Source organism: Zingiber officinale, chromosome 8B (genome assembly GCF_018446385.1).
Source record: "Zingiber officinale cultivar Zhangliang chromosome 8B, Zo_v1.1, whole genome shotgun sequence".
Taxonomy (NCBI): domain Eukaryota; kingdom Viridiplantae; phylum Streptophyta; class Magnoliopsida; order Zingiberales; family Zingiberaceae; genus Zingiber; species Zingiber officinale.
The window spans coordinates 112,781,723-112,802,955 of record NC_056001.1 but is presented as its reverse complement, the minus strand read 5'-3'; the positions used below and the strand labels follow the sequence as shown (position 1 = coordinate 112,802,955).

Genomic DNA, 21,233 nt, shown 5'->3' with positions numbered 1-21,233 from the left:
TATTGAGTAGCAGCAAAAGGTAAAAATAGAAGGATTAGAAAAGGTTAAAACCAAAATATATGCATATAGATTTCATTTTTATGTAATGGGGTGGGTGCTCAATTCTTACTAGAAGCTTACCAAAGGTGTTCACCATAGTTCTCTAGAAACAGCTGATTCTTACAAACAGCTTGAGCGAACTTATTGACCCTGTTTTCTTATTTTAGTTTTCGATTGGAACTTTCACTCTGCATATTATTTGTTCTAATTAGTCAACTCTCTGTCCCTTGAGATTTTGGTACTGCTATAGTGCTATGTATAATTCTTTTCTTGCTTTAATTTCCCCTAGAAGTTGTAGTTTATTCCAGAGTTGCACTGCTATAGTTGTTTGATTTTGGTTGCAAGAAGTATGAATTATGAGGCTTTTTTAAATGATCCTCATGCTTTCTGATTTTGCTTAAGATGGAATTATGTTGGGCTCTCTTGTAATTGTAATCAACTATGCTTTGCAGGTGGATGTGGGGAAGAAGCCTGTGACTGGACTCCGGCTATATTTGGAAGGTAAAAGGAGTAACAGATTAGCAATCCATCTGCAACATCTTTGCTCTCGTCCACAATTTTTTCAACTTGGTGACAATGCAAGTAACCACTTTTCTACCGATTCTCATGACCGAAAGTACTACGAGCCTGTTTCTTGGCAGCGCTTTTCTCATGTCTGCACAGCTCCTGTTGAAGCTGATGATGATCTTTCAATTGTCACTGGGGCTCAGTTGCACGTAGAGTATCATGGTCTAAAGAAAGTCCTTTTCCTTGGCCTCCATTTCTCGTCAGTTTCTAATGCTGTGTTGGTCAAAGATCCCGAGTGGGAAGGGTCTCCAAACTTGGTGCAAAAGTCTGGTCTCTTTTCAACACTCATTAGCACTCATTTCTCCATGGCTATCCAGAAACCTCCGCCAAGGCCAGCAGATGTGAACATCAACTCAGCGGTGTATCCAGGCGGCCCACCAGTTCCAGTTCCTCCAAAGTTGCTCAAGTTTGTCGATACCACTGAGATGTCACGAGGCCCACAGGACAGCCCAGGGTATTGGGTGGTCTCCGGTGCGAAGCTGCATTTAGAGAGGGGCAAGATCTCACTGAGGGCCAAGTATTCGCTCCTGACAGCAATTCTGCCAGATGAAGAGTATGAGTAACACGCGAAGGAAGCGAAGTTGCGATATAATCAAGAATTTGTTCATTGAATTTCTGTCCTGTGTTTTCAGCTCGATGGCATTGTTCTTTTAGCTAGTATATCATACTTGTAATTGCTTTAAATAATCACCACTAGTTGCCGATGAAAATGCCATTGCACTGTTTCTGATGTTCTCATATAGGATTTGTTAAGAATTGGATTTGAGAAAATTGTTGCGAAATAGGATATATTACACAGAATTGAAGAGTAGCAAATTTTTCTATAGACATCCTACACCAACATTTGGTGCTCATAAAACTCAAACAGAGCTGATGAGCATGAACTGTGGGTCGATAGGGCCCATTTCGTTTGTCTACATGCCAGTATGTTCCTATCTACCTGATTCTACATCACATTGGTATCCAGATTCATGCCCTAGTTAACCTCTGCTGTTCTATAAATTCAATGTGATTTGATCAGGCTTCTGATGGTTAAAAGTTTAGCAGATTAGTCTCAAGCGTTTTGGCTATCGTGTCTGTACAATATCTCATGAGCATGAACTGCGGCTTGATAGGGCCTGTTGTGCCCGTCTACATGTAAGTATGTTCCTATCTGTCTGATTCTACATCACATTGGTATCCAGATTCATGCCCTAGTCAACCTCTGGTGTTCTATAAACAGCGCGATTTGATCAGCATTGTTGACCTTCTGATGGTCAAAAGTTTAGTAGATTAGTCTCGAGTGTTTTGGCTATCATGTACAATATCTCATGAGCAAGAACTGTGACTTGATAGGGCTTGTTGCGTCCTACTATATGCAAGTATGTTCCTATCTATCTGATTCTACATCACATCGGTATCCAGATTCATGCATGTTCTTCTATAAACAGAGTGTGCTTTGATAAACATTGTTGGCCTTTTGACGGTCGAAAGTTTAGTAGAGTAGTCGGAAGCGCTTTGGCTATTGCGTGTGCAATATCTCATGAGCAAGAACTGTGACTTGATAGGGCTTGTTGCGTCCTACTATATGCAAGTATGTTCCTATCTATCTGATTCTACATCACATCGGTATCCAGATTCATGCATGTTCTTCTATAAACAGAGTGTGCTTTGATAAACATTGTTGGCCTTTTGACGGTCGAAAGTTTAGTAGAGTAGTCGGAAGCGCTTTGGCTATTGCGTGTGCAATATCTCATGAGCAAGAACTGTGACTTGATAGGGCTTGTTGCGTCCTACTATATGCAAGTATGTTCCTATCTATCTGATTCTACATCACATCAGTATCCAGATTCATGCATGTTCTTCTATAAACAGAGTGTGCTTTGATAAACATTGTTGGCCTTTTGACGGTCGAAAGTTTAGTAGAGTAGTCGGAAGCGCTTTGGCTATTGCGTGTGCAATATCTCATGAGCAAGAACTGTGACTTGATAGGGCTTGTTGCGTCCTACTATATGCAAGTATGTTCCTATCTATCTGATTCTACATCACATCGGTATCCAGATTCATGCATGTTCTTCTATAAACAGAGTGTGCTTTGATAAACATTGTTGGCCTTTTGACGGTCGAAAGTTTAGTAGAGTAGTCGGAAGCGCTTTGGCTATTGCGTGTGCAATATCTCATGAGCAAGAACTGTGACTTGATAGGGCTTGTTGCGTCCTACTATATGCAAGTATGTTCCTATCTATCTGATTCTACATCACATCAGTATCCAGATTCATGCATGTTCTTCTATAAACAGAGTGTGCTTTGATAAACATTGTTGGCCTTTTGACGGTCGAAAGTTTAGTAGAGTAGTCGGAAGCGCTTTGGCTATTGCGTGTGCAATATCTCATGAGCAAGAACTGTGACTTGATAGGGCTTGTTGCGTCCTACTATATGCAAGTATGTTCCTATCTATCTGATTCTACATCACATCGGTATCTAGATTCATGCATGTTCTTCTATAAACAGAGTGTGCTTTGATAAACATTGTTGGCCTTTTGACGGTCGAAAGTTTAGTAGAGTAGTCGGAAGCGCTTTGGCTATTGCGTGTGCAATATCTCATGAGCTTGAACTGTGGCTTGATAGAGCCTGCTGCGTTCGTCTACATGCCAGTATGTTCCTATCTATCTGATTCTACATCACATTGTGTAATATCTCTGTTCTATTAACAGCGTGGTTTGATCAACATTGTTGGCCTTCTGACGCTCGAAAGTTTATATAGAAGCAAGTAAACTAAATATGATTAAGCAATTGAAATGTTTAAAAAATATATTTTATTTATTTTTAAAAATTCACTTGTACATATTGAGGAAAATTTAAAATAAAAATTAAGTAGGCAATTGCATCCTAAAAGAAGCTTATGAATAACAATTAAAGTCGAAATTGGAAATTGATAAGCCTGTGACAAGTGTCTGCAGGAGGAGCAAGTCACATAATAAGAGAGAATTCAATCCTAATAGATTAGGATGATAAGATGTTTGATAAGAGAAAGTTTTGATTGATCAAGGGTAATCAAATGTATGACGAGAGGAAGTCTTGAAAGATTAAGTGTGACCGAATGCCCGATAAGATGAAGTCCGACTATTCAATGTTGATAGAACACTCGGCAAGGCAAAGAAGACTCCATATAAAGGTCTTGGAGAAGGGTTTTTCTTTAGTAACTTGACATATTTCATTTGTGCAACGATGGGTATATATATATATATATGAGTGCACATGTAATATTGGGGAATAAGGGATAGATCAAACTCCGACCAAAATGTTAGAATTGACTTAGTCATTACTCAATCAATTGAATTGATGTTATCGGTCGACAATTTATCGCCCTTGTATGCCAAGTGTTTCAATCAATTGATTAATAAACTGATGTTATATGCCAATCGATTGCGTAGTGGACTGTAACTTAGACCAAGAGCACTATTTGTGTTGGTGTAGTATGAGTCTGGTGTTCAAAAATAAGATCAATCTTAAATTCTAAATCGTGTTTCAAACACTATCCTTGAGACTTTATTTGGTCTATAAATTATGCACCACAAAGACTAAATATCCTTTAGGATTAGATGAAGTTAATTGCCTTTACTTTCACTAAGTAAGACAATTAAGAAAACAAAGGAAAGGAGAGTAAGAATATATGTTTATTTTCTATCCAATTTAACCTCTTTTATGGACAACCAAACATATTGAAAATGACTAAAAGTTATGACTTTTCTAAAAAATTATGACTTTTCTTTCCAACCTTTTTCAATTACTTAAAATATCAAACAATTTGGTCATCTTTGTTGAACAATCGATTGGTAGTCACTTGAGTCAACTAGCATAACAACTAATCTAGTGTAACATCACCATTTGTTATAACAATTTTCCAAAAGCTACTATTAAAGATAAAGTGGAGGATTAAACGGTTATAACGGATATAATAATTGTCTCAAAAAGCAACTATTAAAGCCACAGTCGGACTAACGGAACAAACACTTCACTAATAGGGCAAGTAAAGCTCTAGTGCCCAGTCGATTGATTGATGTTGAAGGAGCAGTTGACTAATGCACGATGTTTAACATGGTTTGCTCTTCTCTCAAGAGGAGGATAGATCCTCTAGTCCACAATTTACGGACCAGGGGATAGTCCATTATTGTAGACCCTTGATTTGGATGGACCCTATCAATTTAAAGGTGAATTCCATCGAAATCAATGATCCTCATACAACGGACCATCCCCTGATCCACAAATTACGGACCAGAAGATCCAGCTCGTCTCAAGAGCCCCTAAAGTGGAGCACTCCAAAGCATCTTTAAGTTTTTTCCTTTCTTGTTAGTAACCTGATGCAGAGAAACCTTTTATAATGATTAATTACAATTTTATATTTCCAAATCGCCATTAGTCGTTTGTCACTGTACATCAGTCAACTGCTTGCACAATATCCTACAGATATCTAATCGTTGCAAATTTCATAATGTCAAATCAATGACTGCAATTTTGTTATTGTTTATGGTCAACTGTTCTAACTAATCAATTGACTAACTTTCCTGACTGATCTATGATTTCAGTCGACTAAACCCATCATTAGTCAACTAACTCATAGTAGAATACCACACTTTATGATTTGGAATTCATGGTATAACCAGTCAATTGAGCAAAGTATTAGTTAACTGCCAAGTCAATTATTGTTTGAAGAGAATAAACAAAACTTGCTTGGGCTTTCATCTACTAAGACCTTCTTGACTTCCACCGATTAAGTGTTTACTTCTCTATAGGAACTAATATGTGTCGGGAGTTCTCTTCTTGGAACTTCCATTTGCTAAGCTTATATTACTAGAGTTCACTCTTCTTCTGATACTTCGTCAAGAATTTATTTCTTTTTTACTTTTATCTATTAGAAATTCCATCTTTAGGATTTGGACATCTTAAGACTTTCACCGGTTAAGAGTTCCACCTTAGAGATTTCATACAAGCCAAGACCTTCTGAAGGGAGCTTCTCCGAGATTTCTTGCTAGCCAAATTGGCCAACTTGAAAAATAACCCAATCTCCCCCTTTAAGTTAAGCATCCTAAAGATTGATTAACTTAAAAGTTAAAATTTGACCAATTTAAGTTCCTATAATAATTTTAATCACATAAAGTGATAAGATAAATTTAAAGACCTAGAACACTTTTTTTTTTTAAAAAAAAAAACTAGTTTAAATTTATATCATAATTTTGCTCAAAAGCATCTCGTAATCTTGATCTTAAACGGTCTAAAAGCATAATATATGATTTTAGTGTCAAAGGAGAATGTTTTTCGAATTCAATCAATTTAACTCCATATTTTTCATTAAAATTAAATTGTTAAATGCATCTAGTTTAAATTTATATAATAATCTTAGTTAAAATTGCTAATAACCTTGGATTCAAATGATCTAACAGCTTAACATCACTTCAAAACTAAGTCTATAAGAAGAGAACATTTTAAAAAATTGGATCAATTTAACTCCATATAACAATTTTTATTAAAACTAGACTAATATGAATTTAAAGTAGTTGAAAGCACACTTGCAGATAAATTTAACTAAAATAATTTTATATAATAATTTTCAACAAATTACTTAAAAAAACTTCAACTTAAAACTACTATCTATTTTAAAATTAATATAGATAAATTAGAGTGATCAAAAACTCTACACGACTGATAATAGCAAATAACAATGGCAGACACATGGAACATACCAGAACACGATAAAACAAATTCTACCTTTTCATTTGTTCTGACTACAAAACAATTGCATGATATCTGACACTACGGAACTGATCGAGGTCATGGTATAATAATAATAAAAAACATATACATAGAACAGTACCCTAATAATTCAGTCATCCAGTAGCATACAAGCTTTGTTCTAGATTAGGATGAAAGAGAATCCAGAGCAGGCTCCAGTACAAGTTGATGGGATGCATGTACACTTGAACTCATCATGTTTTCTTACTGGTCACTCTTGGAATCTAATCCTCCCTCAAGGGACGTGAAGCGTCGACAGACTTACGACTTCCTGTTGGCGTCTAATCTTTGCATCTTAAGCCTCTCGCTCCTCCAGGGACCTGAAGTCTGAAGCTTCTCAGTCTTGGGAGGACCAGAATTCCAGTCACTCCACGAAGAACTAGATACGCGAAGCTTCTTGGTCCTTGGTTGACGAGAAGCAGCAACTAAACTGGCTTGCCACTTTTTCTTGGGCTTTCGTCCTCTTCTTTTACCAGTGTAACAGGGCTTCAGAATTGTTTGCAGTGGCATTTCAACATTCGATCCAGGTCGACTTGTTTCTGGCACTGACACGTTAGGGGCAGTACTTTGGTCACCAGAATGGATCACGCTGTTTGGCTTTGCTATACCCTCAACTTTATCTGTTTCATGACTGACTTTCTCAAAGTTCTGATACTCTTCCTCAGCTATTGGGTTATCAATCAACACATCTTCATTCTGCAACTCAACACAAGGTAATAGCATCAGAAATCATTAAGTAGAAGAATAATTGCCATTTGTATTGGCTGATGTTCATTCAATATGACTCCCAAATACGAGGCATCCCTTTCTCTTACCCAAGACATTCATAATTCTAATGGCAAAGCATAGTTCAATGCCCCCACTGGTGTAGTATAGCGGTAAAGCATTCAGAGAAACAAATAAGAGGACTAGAATAGATTCAAATCTTAATAAGGATGAATATTCTAAAAGTTCAACTTCTGAGCATGATTAAGTTGTGCTCTGAATTTACCCGGTAGGCAAACAAAAGGGAAAGGTCATCTACCTATTATAAAATAAAAATAAAAATAGAAATACAAAGCATGGTTCAAGCACTACAGCTCTTATAGGTTGATAATAAATGCACTTCAGAGCAGAAACTACTCGACTAGGCAACAGTTTGTAACACTAGCTAGGCCAGGAAGGGCAGTGGACTGGAAGACCTGCTGGTCCTCAGTTTTTCCTATTAAACTTGTCCGGTTAAATTGGTTGCCCTCCAGAAATAGAATTGTACCAGTTTTACCTCTAGCTGGTTCCAGTTTAACTGCTTGAACCTGCTGATCTGTCCCAGCTTTAAAACCACAAGATAGCAGAACAATGTAAAGAGCAGAGAGCGAGAATTCTTACATCTTCACACAAGTCTCTCATGTGGTGGTGATCAAGAGTTACAGCACTGCCAGACAATAAGCCGATTGTGCTTTCAATGATACCAATATCTGCAGCATCACCGTAGCTTGAACCTTCACTTAAGGGCATAACCACCCTCTGTGTCTCACATTCAGATGCAATGTGTGGTGGTGTACCTGGCAATCCAGTCGACGTTGCACCTCCACCAGTACCATTTTGCAGAAAACTCACGGGCAGATCTTCCATTGATAGATTGGAAGGAGAAGGTATCTCTCTTACATCTCTACCTATGACATTGTCAAGCTGAATCTTCAACTTCAGAATTCTAGATTTAACAGCTTCAATGTTCAAAAGAATCTGTTCGAGGGAATTATCACCGCCTTTCAAGCCAAGCAACCACTCATTATCATCATTGCTTATGATGTTGTAATCTGATGCAATATTCACAATAAAAATCATTGAAAAGATGCATCACAATGAATAATATAAAAAAAAATCTGAATTTGTATAAAAACCAAAAAACTTAAAGATCAGTAAAAATTTGTGATAGAAAAAACTTGATCTCGGCTTATAATTTCTGATATATATTATTGTCTCAAATTGAAGGATATGCCAAAACAAAAAATCAACAAAATATAACAGGTAGTCTGCTTTCAGTAACTAAATTGCTTTAGGCATCCAAGTGCACCAAGGAAGAAAAGGAACAACAGAAAGCACTTATCAAGATTGGATGATGCTGGGTACTTTTTTCCACAATATTCCTCTCAAATAATTTCCAAAGTAAGATATCATTCCATTCAATGTAGTTCTATAAGCATGTGAAACAATAAAAGATTGACTATTTGAGTAAAAGAACTAGTTTAGGAGTGGAAAGCAAGTGACAAAATACTTTAGGTAGTTGAAAATAAGCATAGATCCGGAGATTCCCGAATAGGTCAATCTTTCGAACTGTTGCTGAATTCATGGACAGGCAAGAGACAATCAACTGAAACATCTTAGTAGTTAGAGGAAAAGAAAGCAAAAACGATTCCTGTAATAGCACCAAGCAAAATACCCATATTTCTTTTCAGGCCAGTTATAAAACTAACTCGAACGATTCAAACTCTGGGTATCAGTCGAGACCAGGCCGACACAGTATTACAAACAGTGTCAGGCCATCAACCATGCTGTTTACTTGTTGCCAGATAGACGAAATCATTAATGAACCATAAAAACTATAATCCCTAAAGCAATAACTAAGGCATACTAGTCCTATGTTTGACAAGCACATACAAAAATATCAAATTAATAAACTAAGCTATTATTATATATAAAAATTTCATTGGTCACATTCAGATTAATCATCCTAAACAATTCATACTTCAATACAAATTATTTAGCAGATGACAAAATATATAGCACAAAACATAGCATTTGGCATGCATGTCAACTATGTAACACAAACAATACATATATCACAAAACACATATCATTTAACAAACATGTCAACCAATCAACCAGCACATCTGAAGAAAAATTTACAGGATAAGATAACCAATACAACAAATTTAATTCTTGTTAATCAATGTGGCAAGTAATCAAGTCGTTAACGTGGACATGACTTCCATTTTAACAAGATAGGATTAATTTGGCCTGCATAATTTTTATATGAGCGTGAGAAGAGGCAATGTGATACCTCACTCATAACCTATGCATCTATAGAAGTTGTCTTTGTGAAAGCATTTAAAATAGTAGATAGAAGAGAACAAAATAAAATATAACTCTAAATTACATTTTCTCCTTTGGAAGACAAGGTATTCAGAAAAAGTTAATAGGAAGCAAGTTGATGCAAAGATTATAAAATAACATAAAATAATAAATAGATCTTGTAACCTTTCTCAAATCAGAAATTCATTATTAGAGGTTTAGTGTCACAATCTTGTTTCATAACCTTCTGAAGATAAAAAAAAAACTCAAACTAACGGGAAAAACCATTGCATAGAAAAGATATATGTTAATGAAACATCGGTATCAATTGTGGTTATGTATTGCCTTGTAGCAGAAAGTGGGAAAATAAACAGTGGTCTTCAGGTGATGTTTCATGCCATTTTTTCCCCTTTGTATGGAGCTCAACTACGGGAGTTATATAATGGGATTCATCCTTTCAGCAATTGTCCATATTGAAGGATACATGGATAACTAGAATATATATGTCTGAGATGAATGCTTATGCAATGAAGTGGCATTTCTTTGTTTATTCTTACCACTACATTTTGTGAATGTTAACATATTTTCACCATATATCATCAGTACTAAGCATTCTAACAATAGAATAACTACATTTATTTTTAACCATAATAAAAAAATCCTGAATTAGCAGAAAACTTTACCTTCACAATCATCATCAACTGAGTGGCTGTCTGAATCTGTTCTCTTATTTTCTGCACAGTAGTAGAATAAATTACCAAGTGTTGCACTAAAAGAGGCATAAAGATTGATATATGGGACTCATAGCTACCATAGTAAGAAAATATAGCATGATTTGACATATATGATGATATGCCATCTTTATCTTCAGTTCTTTTCCTTTTTCTCCTGTCCATGGAACTTTTCCAATTGTTTCGAGATGTGAAGGGCACTGATCTAGAGACAGAATTATCCAACTCAATAATCTTTGACTGAAGTTCCTTTCCATGCTTGTACATCGTAAGCTCCTTATCATACATTGAAGCTTGTGAGAAAAATTGTTTCATGTGCAACTCTAACCATTGGCATCTCCACGTGAGAGGACTGATAAACTTTCTCCAATGAGCACTCACTTTCTTCTTCCTGGAAAGTTGCTTGTCATGTCAAATTTGTTTAGTATTGACCATTTCAAACAGAAAATTCATTTTGGAAGTCAAGAGATATCTTTAACCACTGAACAACATTCATAACTAATGGATTATATTGTCATGACCAGCTTTGAGGAAATTAAAACCGAAGAATCCTGGGTTTATTATACAGATTTTTAATACTGAGCACAAAAACTTACTTCATATAGTTTTATCTCAAGAAGGGAAGCCTTGGTGCAACGGTAAAATTGTTTCGAGTCGCAGAAATACCCTTTTGCAATACAAAGTAAGGTTGCGTACAATAGACTCAATGTGGTCCGACTCTTCTCCGGGACCCGCATTGGCAGAAGCTTCGTGCACCAAGTTGCCCTTTTATACAAGTTCACCTCAGATCTAAAACTAATTGACCTTAAGTTATCATTTTTCACATTGTTCAGCTTTGTAGTTGCATTTTCCATAGATTCCTTTCTAAGACTACATGTATTTAGAATTTGTTTATTTGATACTAAAAAGATGGTGCATTAACTGATTTATATATGTGATACAAAAAAGTTAGTGCATTAACTGATTTATCTATGTTTTAGTATGTTTATGTTCTTACCAAAACTTGTAGGAGTAAGAAGTGATAATTAATAAGTGAATTAGTATCTGAATGAATTCTAGAATGTTGATAGATCTGACAAAAATAGGTAGACTCTTCATCTCCACATAAGATAAGAGATGGAATTTCTCCAATGAGCACTCACTTTTTTCTTCCAGGAAATTGATTGTCAAAGTTGATATAGGCCATATTTAAAAATAAAAAATCATTGTAGATATTAAGAGTATATTTAACCACTAAACAACAATCATTGCTGACTTATTCAAGTTATATTTGTGTGACCAGCTTTGTGGAAATTAAAACATGATCTTTTTTTTCTTTTTATAAGAAGTTAGTTCACATAGCTTTTTCTCAGATCTAATTATTTAAAATTATTTTTCCATCTCATGTGTTTTTCAGACTCGTTTGGGTTAATATTTAGGGTAGTCATAAGAGCAAGGATGGAGATTTTGTGTCAAGTTAAGTGGGCCAAAATTTACAGAGAATGATAACCAACACTAGTCAAAAGAAGTAAACAAGGTCAATCTCAACCTGTGACTTCTGGTACCAACCCCAACTCACAGAAATTGCTCACCCCATGAGTTCAGCCTTGATTCTAATTGTTGGTCATGTCTGTGGGGAAGGAAAGAATATAAGACGATGGGAGAGGATAAAGGAAGGCAATGACATACCCAAGGAAGCAGCAGTGATGAAGATATTGTTGACACAACAAAAGAGCTTATAACAACATTCATGAGGACCTACTCATTGCATGGAGTCACTCCTCTATGGTATGGCGTGGGGTGATTAATGTGGGAACTGTATTTTTGTAACCATATGTATCTCTAAAATTTAGGACAAAAATATTCCATGTCATAAGATCATGATTTCATAAATCATAAGAAGAATAAATGGTGCTATCAATCTATAAAAAGGGGTTAGAATCCCATGTATTGGATAAGTTTTGAGTTAATATAATTTTAATTTTTGTCATGGTGTAAAAGCGTTGGGCTTCATTTTGGATTTCCTTCTTCCAGCCTTCATCGATTTTAGATTTCCTTCTTCCATGTTACTCATGTCCCTTTTACCAACCTTTAGAATTAGATTCCTTTTTCTATTCTTCATCATTGTTGCTCAGCCTCCATTGTTGATTTTCCCCATTTCTCACTAGTTTTTTTTTTGGGCAAGTCTTGACTTATAAAAATGTCAGAAGTTGTAGAAACAACTACTACACGCAGTCAAAGGAGTGTAGCACATCAGAGGAGGTCATTCGATCTCAACAATTAGGAATAATTTGATGCTCATATTGTATGTAAATTGATTCATACAACCGACCCCATCTAGTGGGAAAAGACTTGGTTGTTGTTTGTTGTTGTATTGTAAGTAAATTGAAGAAAGCCTTATATGGACCTAACTCCTAAGCAATCACCACAAGTTATAATCAATTGATTTTCAAGGGATTTTTGCTCTAGTTGCAAAAATGAATAGAATTTCATTGGCAGCTAATTATAGTTGGGAGTTGCAACAATCTAATGTCAAGAATGCATTTTTGCAAAGAGAACTAAAGGAAGAAATTAATATGGTGCTCCCATCAAGATATGGAAATAATTTTGGTGCTAATAGTATATATAAATTGAAGAAAGCCTTATATGAACTAAAGCAATCACCACGAACATAGTATAGAAAATTTGCAAAAATTATAATTGTCATGGGGTAAAGACAAAGCCAAAGAGATCATGTATCGTTTATTAAACACTCTTCCCCAAAGGGAGTCAACTCTCTTTGATGATAAAGATAACTTCTAAATCAGTGTTTGGCAAAGAAGTTTGAAATCAAAGTATTAGGAAGGTTGAAATGCTTTACCGGATTGAGTGGCTCACTCTAAGCAAGGCATTTGTATCTCTATTTATGATCTGCTTGTATAAACAAGCAAGGCAACATGCAAGCTAGCCTAAGTAATCCAACAGACTCAAATCCTAAACTTAGAATGGCAAAGGAAGATGTCACAGTAGATAGAAATGTATCAATGTTTGGTAGGAAAGCTTATTTATGTCTCTTACACAACCAGACTTAATATGCAATTTAGTTGATTTATGCATAACCCAAAAGAAACTTATCTACAACTAACTCACTTATTATTACAGTATCTCAAAGGAACACTAGGAAAGGGTAAGGGAGGTTTAGTGCTAAAGACATGTATGGAAGTTGATTATGATAGGACAATGATTAACAGAAGGTATATAGCACCTTTCTTAATGGCAACCTCATAACATGGAAGAGCAAGAACCAAAATAAGATAGTGTGGTCTAGTGCAGAGGCAAAATTCCAAGCAATGACTCAAGGTGTGTATAAATGACTTTGGTTAAAGTTAAATGACTTAAAGATAAAGTGGGATGGTCTAATGAGACATTATTGTGATAATAAATCTAAAACTAACATAGCTCACAAATTGACACTACATGATTAAACAAAGCATATTGAAATTGACAAATACTTCATTAAGGAGAAACTAGAGAGCAGAGAGTGGATTGATTTGTATCTCACTCATAGACAACTAGCAGATACACTTACTAGACTTACAAAAGGGCTAAGTAGCTCAATGTTTCAAAGTGTTGCATCTTCTATTCACTAAATTAAGAGGGTGTAGGAAAACATGATTTTTTTTTTGTAACTATGTATATCCCTAAGAATTGGGCTAGAAATATTCCATAAATCATGGGATCATGATTTCATCAATTATGATATATGATGGCATAGAAAGGTTGTTTAGTATTTTTAGAAAAGTTTGTTAGAGTTTGTATTGGGATAATTAAGGTTTTTTATTAGAAAAGTTAGTTATTTTATAAAGAATAAATCATGTTATCAATTTATAAAAAAAGGGTTAGGCTTCAATATAGTGAATAAGTTATGGATTAATATAATTTTAATTTTCGTTAAAAGGTGGGATGTTTAACTAATTGATTAATTAAAGGATTTTTAATTTGACTCATTAAAATTACAAAAGTCAAATGATTAATGATTATTATATTTTGTGGGGGTGGCATTTAGTAATTCATAAAAACTTATAGTTTTAATTACATTGATTAAACAATATATTTATTATAGGATATAATTAAGGTTTATATTTATAAAAGTAAATTCATTAATTATTAATTCATATATGATCATTTATTTATAATTCTAATAAATTATATTTACAATTGAGTAATTAATTATATCTGCTTCAACATCTGCTACTAATACTCCTTTGGGTCATTAATCAAAATTCTTGTTAGTCATTCATTTCTCTAAAATTTTAATCTGATTGACTTTCTAATTATTAGTCTTTTTTTAAAAGTAAACAAGCCAAGTGCAAGAATATTTAAATTAAAACTACGAGATTATCTCGACATGCTTCAAGACATGTCAAGTGTAGAGGAACGTCTAAGTCTTAATATGATGTTGTGGATGGGGATAAAAACTAGAGTAAGAAACCTTACTTTAAACCATGGATAAGAGAGATTAATTTATATACTATATATTTTCAGAATTAATCTGTTGTATACTCAAAAGGATTCATCAACTAATTTTAATATGTTTATATGTCTATATTCTTATTAAATTTCTAGGTGTTTCTGGTGATAATTTAATTAGTTTTCAAAATTCTAGAATTTTAATATGATTTTTGTAATACTTGCAATCTATGTTACCCAGACTCTTACTTAATGCCTTCCCCTAGCCCTACCTACCTTGACACAAAATAACGTTTTACTAAAGATATGTCATGTCAAAAAAATTTAGGTCCTTTACACTATGTCCCAACTTGAGAATATGATGTGTCCAACACCTACATTCCTAGTAGTAAGATGAAACCCTTTGAACTTGAATCTAGAGTTGTACAATATGAGACAAATTATGATTCCTCAATGTTCTCCAAGGCATGAATATGGTTATCCTAATCTAGTATATCATATCTTCATATTACCAAACTAACATGTCTCTTTCCCTAACATTCTGTTCCACTCTTGCTTGCATCAATTTTCCTAAAGCGTCTCATCATCCTCATGACTTCCATAACTTCTAGTTAATAACTTAATTCAATCTCACTTCTCTAATCCCCCAAAACAATATATATATATATATATATATATATATATATATATATAAAACAATAGTTCCAGACATAACAATGCTTAAGTATAAAAAAAAAGTAAACTTCTAAGGAAAAAATTAATGACTGTATCTATAAAAACTTACCTAAAATCCTTGTTAAGCAAATCAAATACAGCAGGATCCACATTTGAAGGAACAAGTGGTGAATCAACTTCCATACCCCCATTCTCCTGCTTCAACTCATTCTCTGAACCTGAGAAAGTGTCCCCGAATGAGCTAGAACACTCAGTTGCATCTAGGTCATCAATTTCCAGTGCCTTGTCATCAATGTCATCCGTACAATTGACAATGTCAATTTCCTCAACAATGACATTATCAACTTTAGTCAAGGAAGTAGAGGATCCAGCACAAAAATCAACTTCTTCACAATTTTTTGCATGTGGAAATCCTAGCACATCTTTGTCATCCACCAACTCCATGTTCACAGATTTTACAATGTGGTTAAGTTTACTTTCATCAGGGACAACTACAGATTTGCCCATTTCTTTCAATGATCCAACACATAACATACGATCTTCACTGTTATCTGAAGAAAATATTCCGGCTGCCTCTTTCGTTTCTACAAATTCCTTGTTCTCCGTTTTTACTGAGACATCAAGTTTTCCTTCTTCATTGGCACCATACATACATTGCGCAGGAGCCATGATACTTGAAACCCTTCTAAGTACTTAAAACTTTTGGACACACTGAAATACAAACATGATAGGAAAAATGAACGAGCCTACGAAAAAAACATGTAAATAAGTCTCGGAACCAAAAAGAAAAATATTTCTCAAAAAAAAAAAACAAAAGAAAATTCCAAACTCACAAAAGAAGATAACTAATTCCTAACGATCAAGGTTCACAACCTCTCTACTCTACCAAGGAACAGCGTCCACTGAATTGAAGTGTGGGATCATAACATCCTACAACAATTTCTAACCACACAACATCCCCTAAACAGGGGAAAAAATACAATCCGGAACCCAAAACTTCAACCAAATAGGAAGAGGGATAATGACAACCCGATCCCACCAGAAAATAGTTTCTAGATAACACAAGGGAAGAAATAGAAGAAGAAAGATGAGAAAGATCTTCACCAATCTTAATCAACCAGATCCGCAGCCGCTCGGTGAAGAACTCGGCCACAAGAGAGGAGATGCTCAACTACTCCAGAAGCGGAGCGCTCAGGAGACGCTCTCCGACCGCGCCGTAAGATCCTCGACGCCGGTTACCTCGCGATTGGGGATCAGAAACACGAGGGAGATTACGAGAACGAGAACGAGAACGAGAAGAGAAAGGGAGAGGCTTGTTCCGACGCACGAATCACTCACTAATCACTATATATAAACCCTACTAACAGAGGCCCCCACGCTGGGTATTGGAACCCGAGTGATCGGTTTAGATTCAAACCTCGCCCAAATTGACCCCTGAACGGAATCTTAATTCAAACCCCACCCGAATCAAACCCTAATTGCCCCTAATTAAAATAGAAAATCAACCGTTGAGATATCACATAACTTAAAATCGCCATAAATAAAATTAAATCAAGGGAATTAATATCATGTTTATTCGGAAGGATGAATGAGGGAAAGAATTAGGTTACATGAGAGTAAAAATATTTTTTAAGTAACATGAAAGGATGAATGAGGGAAAGAATTAGGTTACATGAGAGTAAAAATATTTTTTAAGTAACAACGACTGACCTTGTCTCTCTAATTTTTTCCTTGTTTTCATTTCTTGTCCTTCTTTTCTCGTTTCTTTCGCAATGTTATTGATCTACTAAGTAACTTTTTTCGTTTCCACTAAAGAATTTTTCCTGCATTCGTTGTCCTCCTTTATCCATCCACAAGATTAGTAAAGGAACTAAAATTTAGTAAATTAGTTTGGTAATAATTATGAATAAAGTTCATGACTTCTGTAAAATTTAATTATAAATTTATTTTTTTATTTTTATTTAAATGTAAGTATTAGCCCTATTTAAATTTTCATGAAAGATCATTTTAATTTTTGAAATTAACCAAATTTATAAAAGATTCAAAGACACCAAAATGTGTTAAACCATTTATTTTGAATTCCATAAGTGTGAAAATACTAACTGTAATCTTTCGAAAACTTATATTTGATTTTCAAGACACATTTTTAATCATGATTATGGAACCAAGCGTCCATTTATCAATATATTGGTGTTTCTTACTTATGTCACCTAGGTAAAATCTAACTAGGTCATGGGCTTTTTCGAACCTATAAGACATAATCGCCTCCCCTTTCCACACAAGGCAACCCAGTCATCTTTGATCCAAGTGATCATCTTTTGGACTGAGTGACCATGCCAGATTCTTACTATTTCAGAGCCAAGATGAGTCGACTCTTTTGGGATGCCCACTTCTAACCTCTTCTGATACAGAGTCAGTATGTACTAGTGGTCCCCTTGGAGGAAGGAACGTCAAGCTAACAATCAGACAAAGCCGACGGTACAGACTCATAGTTGTTGTCATAGATGGAGAGGCTCACTCATGTGGTCGATCAAGGAGCAATGCTTCGCTCGTGTGATCACCCATGCGGCCTAACCTGGGCTAGCGTGACCGTTGACATGGATCCTCTTTGGCTGAGTCTTTATCTTCACGTAGGTAAGTGAAAGTATGGTCTTTTTGGGCACTCACAGAGGCTATTTTTTTACGTCTTTCTCTCTTTCGAGCTCTTTACTCTCCTCTTTGTCATTTCATTGACTTGATCGTCTGAGGGGCAATGTCGACCCCTGACTAATGCTCGTTGATCCTCATGTCTCGTCTCTCGAAGGATCCCTAGCGGCTGCTATCCAAAGAGAAGCTAAGGTAGGAAGGAAGGAATTCGAGCAGGTGAAATGTGACACCATCAAATTAGCATCGTCTACGGAAAGAGATACGAAAAGCTACGATAAGAAGCATTAGAAAAATCTCAATGGTGAACACCAGAAGAACAATGACACAACCACAACTAGAGGAGTCGAGGGAGTGTTGGGTTTTTCGGGCCGCGAAAACCGCTTTTTCGCGTCGCGAAAACCCCGAAACCCCCTAGCCATTGGATCCGTGCAAAGAAAAATTTCGAAAAACTACGAATACGAGTTTCAAACTAGATCTACTCCTAGATCTACATAAAAAGATTTTATACCTTCGATGCGTGCCCTTTGCAATCCCGCAAGTCCAAGGTACGCCGGATCTCGAAGTTGTCAATGTAGACAACTCTCTAGTGATATCCACACGAACAAGATATGTTCTCTAACACTCAAGGATGGAGAAGAGAGCACCCCAAGTGTGCTAGCACTTTCTAGGGCTCTCGGGTAGGATTTGAAAGGAAGAAAAAGAGAGGATGCAAAAAGAATCTCATACACTCAAGAAGTAGTATCCTCCTTTGTGACCTTCACTCTTCCTTATTCTCTTGGAACTCACTCAACCACCTTCTCCTTCCATGAAAACTCACGGCAACAGCAAGCAAAGAGGAGGAAGAAGGAGAAGCAATTACCACACATGAATACACATCAATACACAAAAACAAAACCTCCTCACCACATTAGTGTGGCCGGCCACATGTTGTAACCTCCCTCATTAATGTGGCCGGCCACATTAAATGGCATGGGATGTGTAACCTCCATGAGGTGGCACACCATGAAGATGTGGAGATGATGTGGCAAGGTTAGTCATGCCATGTAGGATGAGTCAACCTTCATGATGTGGTAATACATCAGGTCAAACTTGATGTTTCAACTTCCATTTGGTCAAGTCAAAATTAACCAATTCTCTTCCTTGTTGAGTTAAATCCAACCTTTGATTCAATTCAATTTCAATTTAATGAATCTCAATTCATTAATATAAATTGACTCAATGAATCAAATTTAAATTATACTCATTCAACAATTGAATCTAATTGAGTCTAACTCAATAAGTCTAATTTGAATTAATCCGAATCCAATCCTTGGTGCATCATATGAACATAATCCAATTGGTTCATCATATGAACCTAATCTCCATCCACTTGTTTTTTGTGTGTGACCCAATAGGTTCTTGTAACGTTGGCAATGTTTCTAAACTCCTTTAGAAACATAAGCAATGAGTGGCATCTAGCAATACATCATTGCTACCCAAGTTACAAGAATGTTGAGCTCCAACATCACCTTGTGACTACTAATTGTGACTCCTCACAATATATGACAAGTGTCCTTCTATCCTAGACATTTAGATTGATCAATGTGAGGCATAGACCGTGTCATCCTCTGATCAATCTAAATCTTGAACTCCGAGTAGACTCACTAAATCAAATGAGCTCAATATCTTATATTGACTCATTTGGGCATGGCCATGCACTTCGTGGTCTCACTCTATCAAGAATACCGATGTCTCTCCCGTCATATAGGAGGGATAGATCTCATCTACATCACTCACATCCCTCCGCATAATTTGTTGCATACCCAGTAATCGCCTTTATAGTCCACCCAGTTACGGGTGACGTTTGACGAAACCAAAGTACATAACTCCTTATGTAGGGAACCATGGTGACTTCAGGTCTAAGGACTAGTAGTCATACTAATAGCCACATGAGAAAGTATATGACACTCATATAACGATCCATGATACTTTCTCATGGCGGGTCATTCAGTATACATTCTCCAATGCATACCCATGTGTCAACTTGATATCTCCATATCTATGACTTGTGAGATCAAGTCATCGAGTTGACCTACATGCTAGTCTTATTGCATTAACATTGTCCCTGAATGTTAATACCCGACTAGGAATGATTAAGAGTAGTGTTCCCTATATCATCTCACTATCGATTCAACTAATCGATTGATATAGGTAAGAACCTTCTACTCAAGGACGTTATTATACTTAGTTTATTTGGCACCAATACAAGTAAGTATAATAACCAAAAACTAAATGCCTTTATTTATATAGAATATAATACAACAAGTCCAAAATACAATCATCAAATGATTGGCTCTAGGGCTCTAGCTAACAGGGAGCAGTGTCAACCTCCGCCGCCAACCATGGTGGAAACCCTTGAGAGTCTAGTTCCATGGGAGTTCTCATGAATGATAGCTATTATACTAGAGACAACCTTGAGACAAGGCCCTACTCTTCGTCTTGAAGGGGAAGTGGGGCTAGCCTCGGTTGGAGAGGCACTCCCGCTCAAACCTAATGCTCATAGCTCAAGAGGAACACTTCAGTCCATCATCTCGACAAGCAGCCCATCCAAAACGAGCTAGAGGGATTGCTACTCGCTCAGAGGATGGTCGTACGACAAATGTCATTTGTCGAGAACATCCTGAAGGAGGAGTTTGCCCTGACACTTCAGACCATTACACATTCATGATTACAATGGAAGTAGGGCTGGAAAAAAATACCGAAATACCAAAATACTGTACCGTAAAAAAATACTGAAATACCGTATTTTTCGGTATACCGAAAAATTCGGTACGGTACCATACCGTACCGAATTTTTCGGTAACGGTAACGGTAACGATTTACATTATTTCGGTATACCAAAATACCGACACAACCCATATATTAATTATATTAATTTAATTATTTAATTACTCCTAAACCAAACCCTAAGGCATTAACTCTTCCGTCTTCCCAAACCTATTTCACATTTCTCCTGCCGTCCTGGGTAGCCGACCATCGCTATTCGCTCACAGCCACCGTTGCGACTCACGATTCTTCTTGCGCAGCCGATCATCGTGCGCTGTCACTCCAGTCGCGATTCTTCATCTTGCGCATCCGACCATCGCGCTAGTCGCCGGAGAAGAAGCAACGAGTCTGAAGAAATCCGAGCACCGAGTCTGTTCTGAGAGCTGTGCTTGGCTTGGGCAAGTTATTGTTCGATTTTCCGGTGAGTTTTAGCTTCGTCTTTTTGGTGGATTTATGGTATTTTTAGTAGGATTGAAGCATATATGTTTGGGCCCTTTGGCTATGCAATTTTATCTTATGATT

General features: G+C 36.1%; 2 protein-coding genes across 4 annotated transcripts in view; one reads left to right on the top strand and one right to left on the bottom strand.

Annotated features, from left to right (window-relative positions):
• Positions 1–1,344, top strand: part of LOC122016970 (MACPF domain-containing protein At4g24290-like) — a 30,006-nt gene extending 28,662 nt beyond the window's left edge. For both annotated transcript variants that reach the window (XM_042574413.1, XM_042574412.1), the window contains exon 7: positions 492–1,344. In XM_042574413.1, the coding sequence (XP_042430347.1) occupies positions 492–1,169 (678 nt within the window). In that variant the 3' untranslated portion in view covers positions 1,170–1,344. The remainder of the gene's footprint in view (positions 1–491) is intronic.
• A 5,047-nt stretch (positions 1,345–6,391) lies between these two features.
• On the bottom strand, positions 6,392–16,579 carry LOC122016969. 2 transcript variants are annotated; one of them, XM_042574410.1, is made up of 6 exons: positions 16,365–16,579; positions 15,370–16,006; positions 10,238–10,548; positions 10,110–10,160; positions 7,741–8,171; positions 6,392–7,071 (listed from the first exon to the last, which is right to left on the bottom strand). In XM_042574410.1, exons 2-6 carry the CDS (start codon positions 15,927–15,929, stop codon positions 6,637–6,639), a joined length of 1,788 nt encoding a protein of 595 aa, XP_042430344.1. In that variant the 5' UTR covers positions 15,930–16,006; positions 16,365–16,579; the 3' UTR covers positions 6,392–6,636. The 2 variants fall into 2 exon arrangements, with proteins under 2 accessions (XP_042430344.1, XP_042430345.1); XM_042574411.1 differs by having other exon boundaries at positions 15,370–15,971.
• Positions 16,580–21,233: the final 4,654 nt, after the last annotated feature.

Excerpts from the sequence above, each read along its gene's own strand:
- LOC122016969 (XM_042574410.1), bottom strand. The coding sequence starts at position 15,929 with ATGGCTCCTGCGCAATGTATGTATGGTGCCAATGAAGAAGGAAAACTT. Across the intron at positions 10,549-15,369 it reads TTGCTTAACAAGGATTTTAG|GAAGAAGAAAGTGAGTGCTC; the intron begins GTAAGTTTTTAT and ends GCAACTTTCCAG. Across the intron at positions 7,072-7,740 it reads TGAGAGACTTGTGTGAAGAT|AATGAAGATGTGTTGATTGA; the intron begins GTAAGAATTCTC and ends GTTGAGTTGCAG.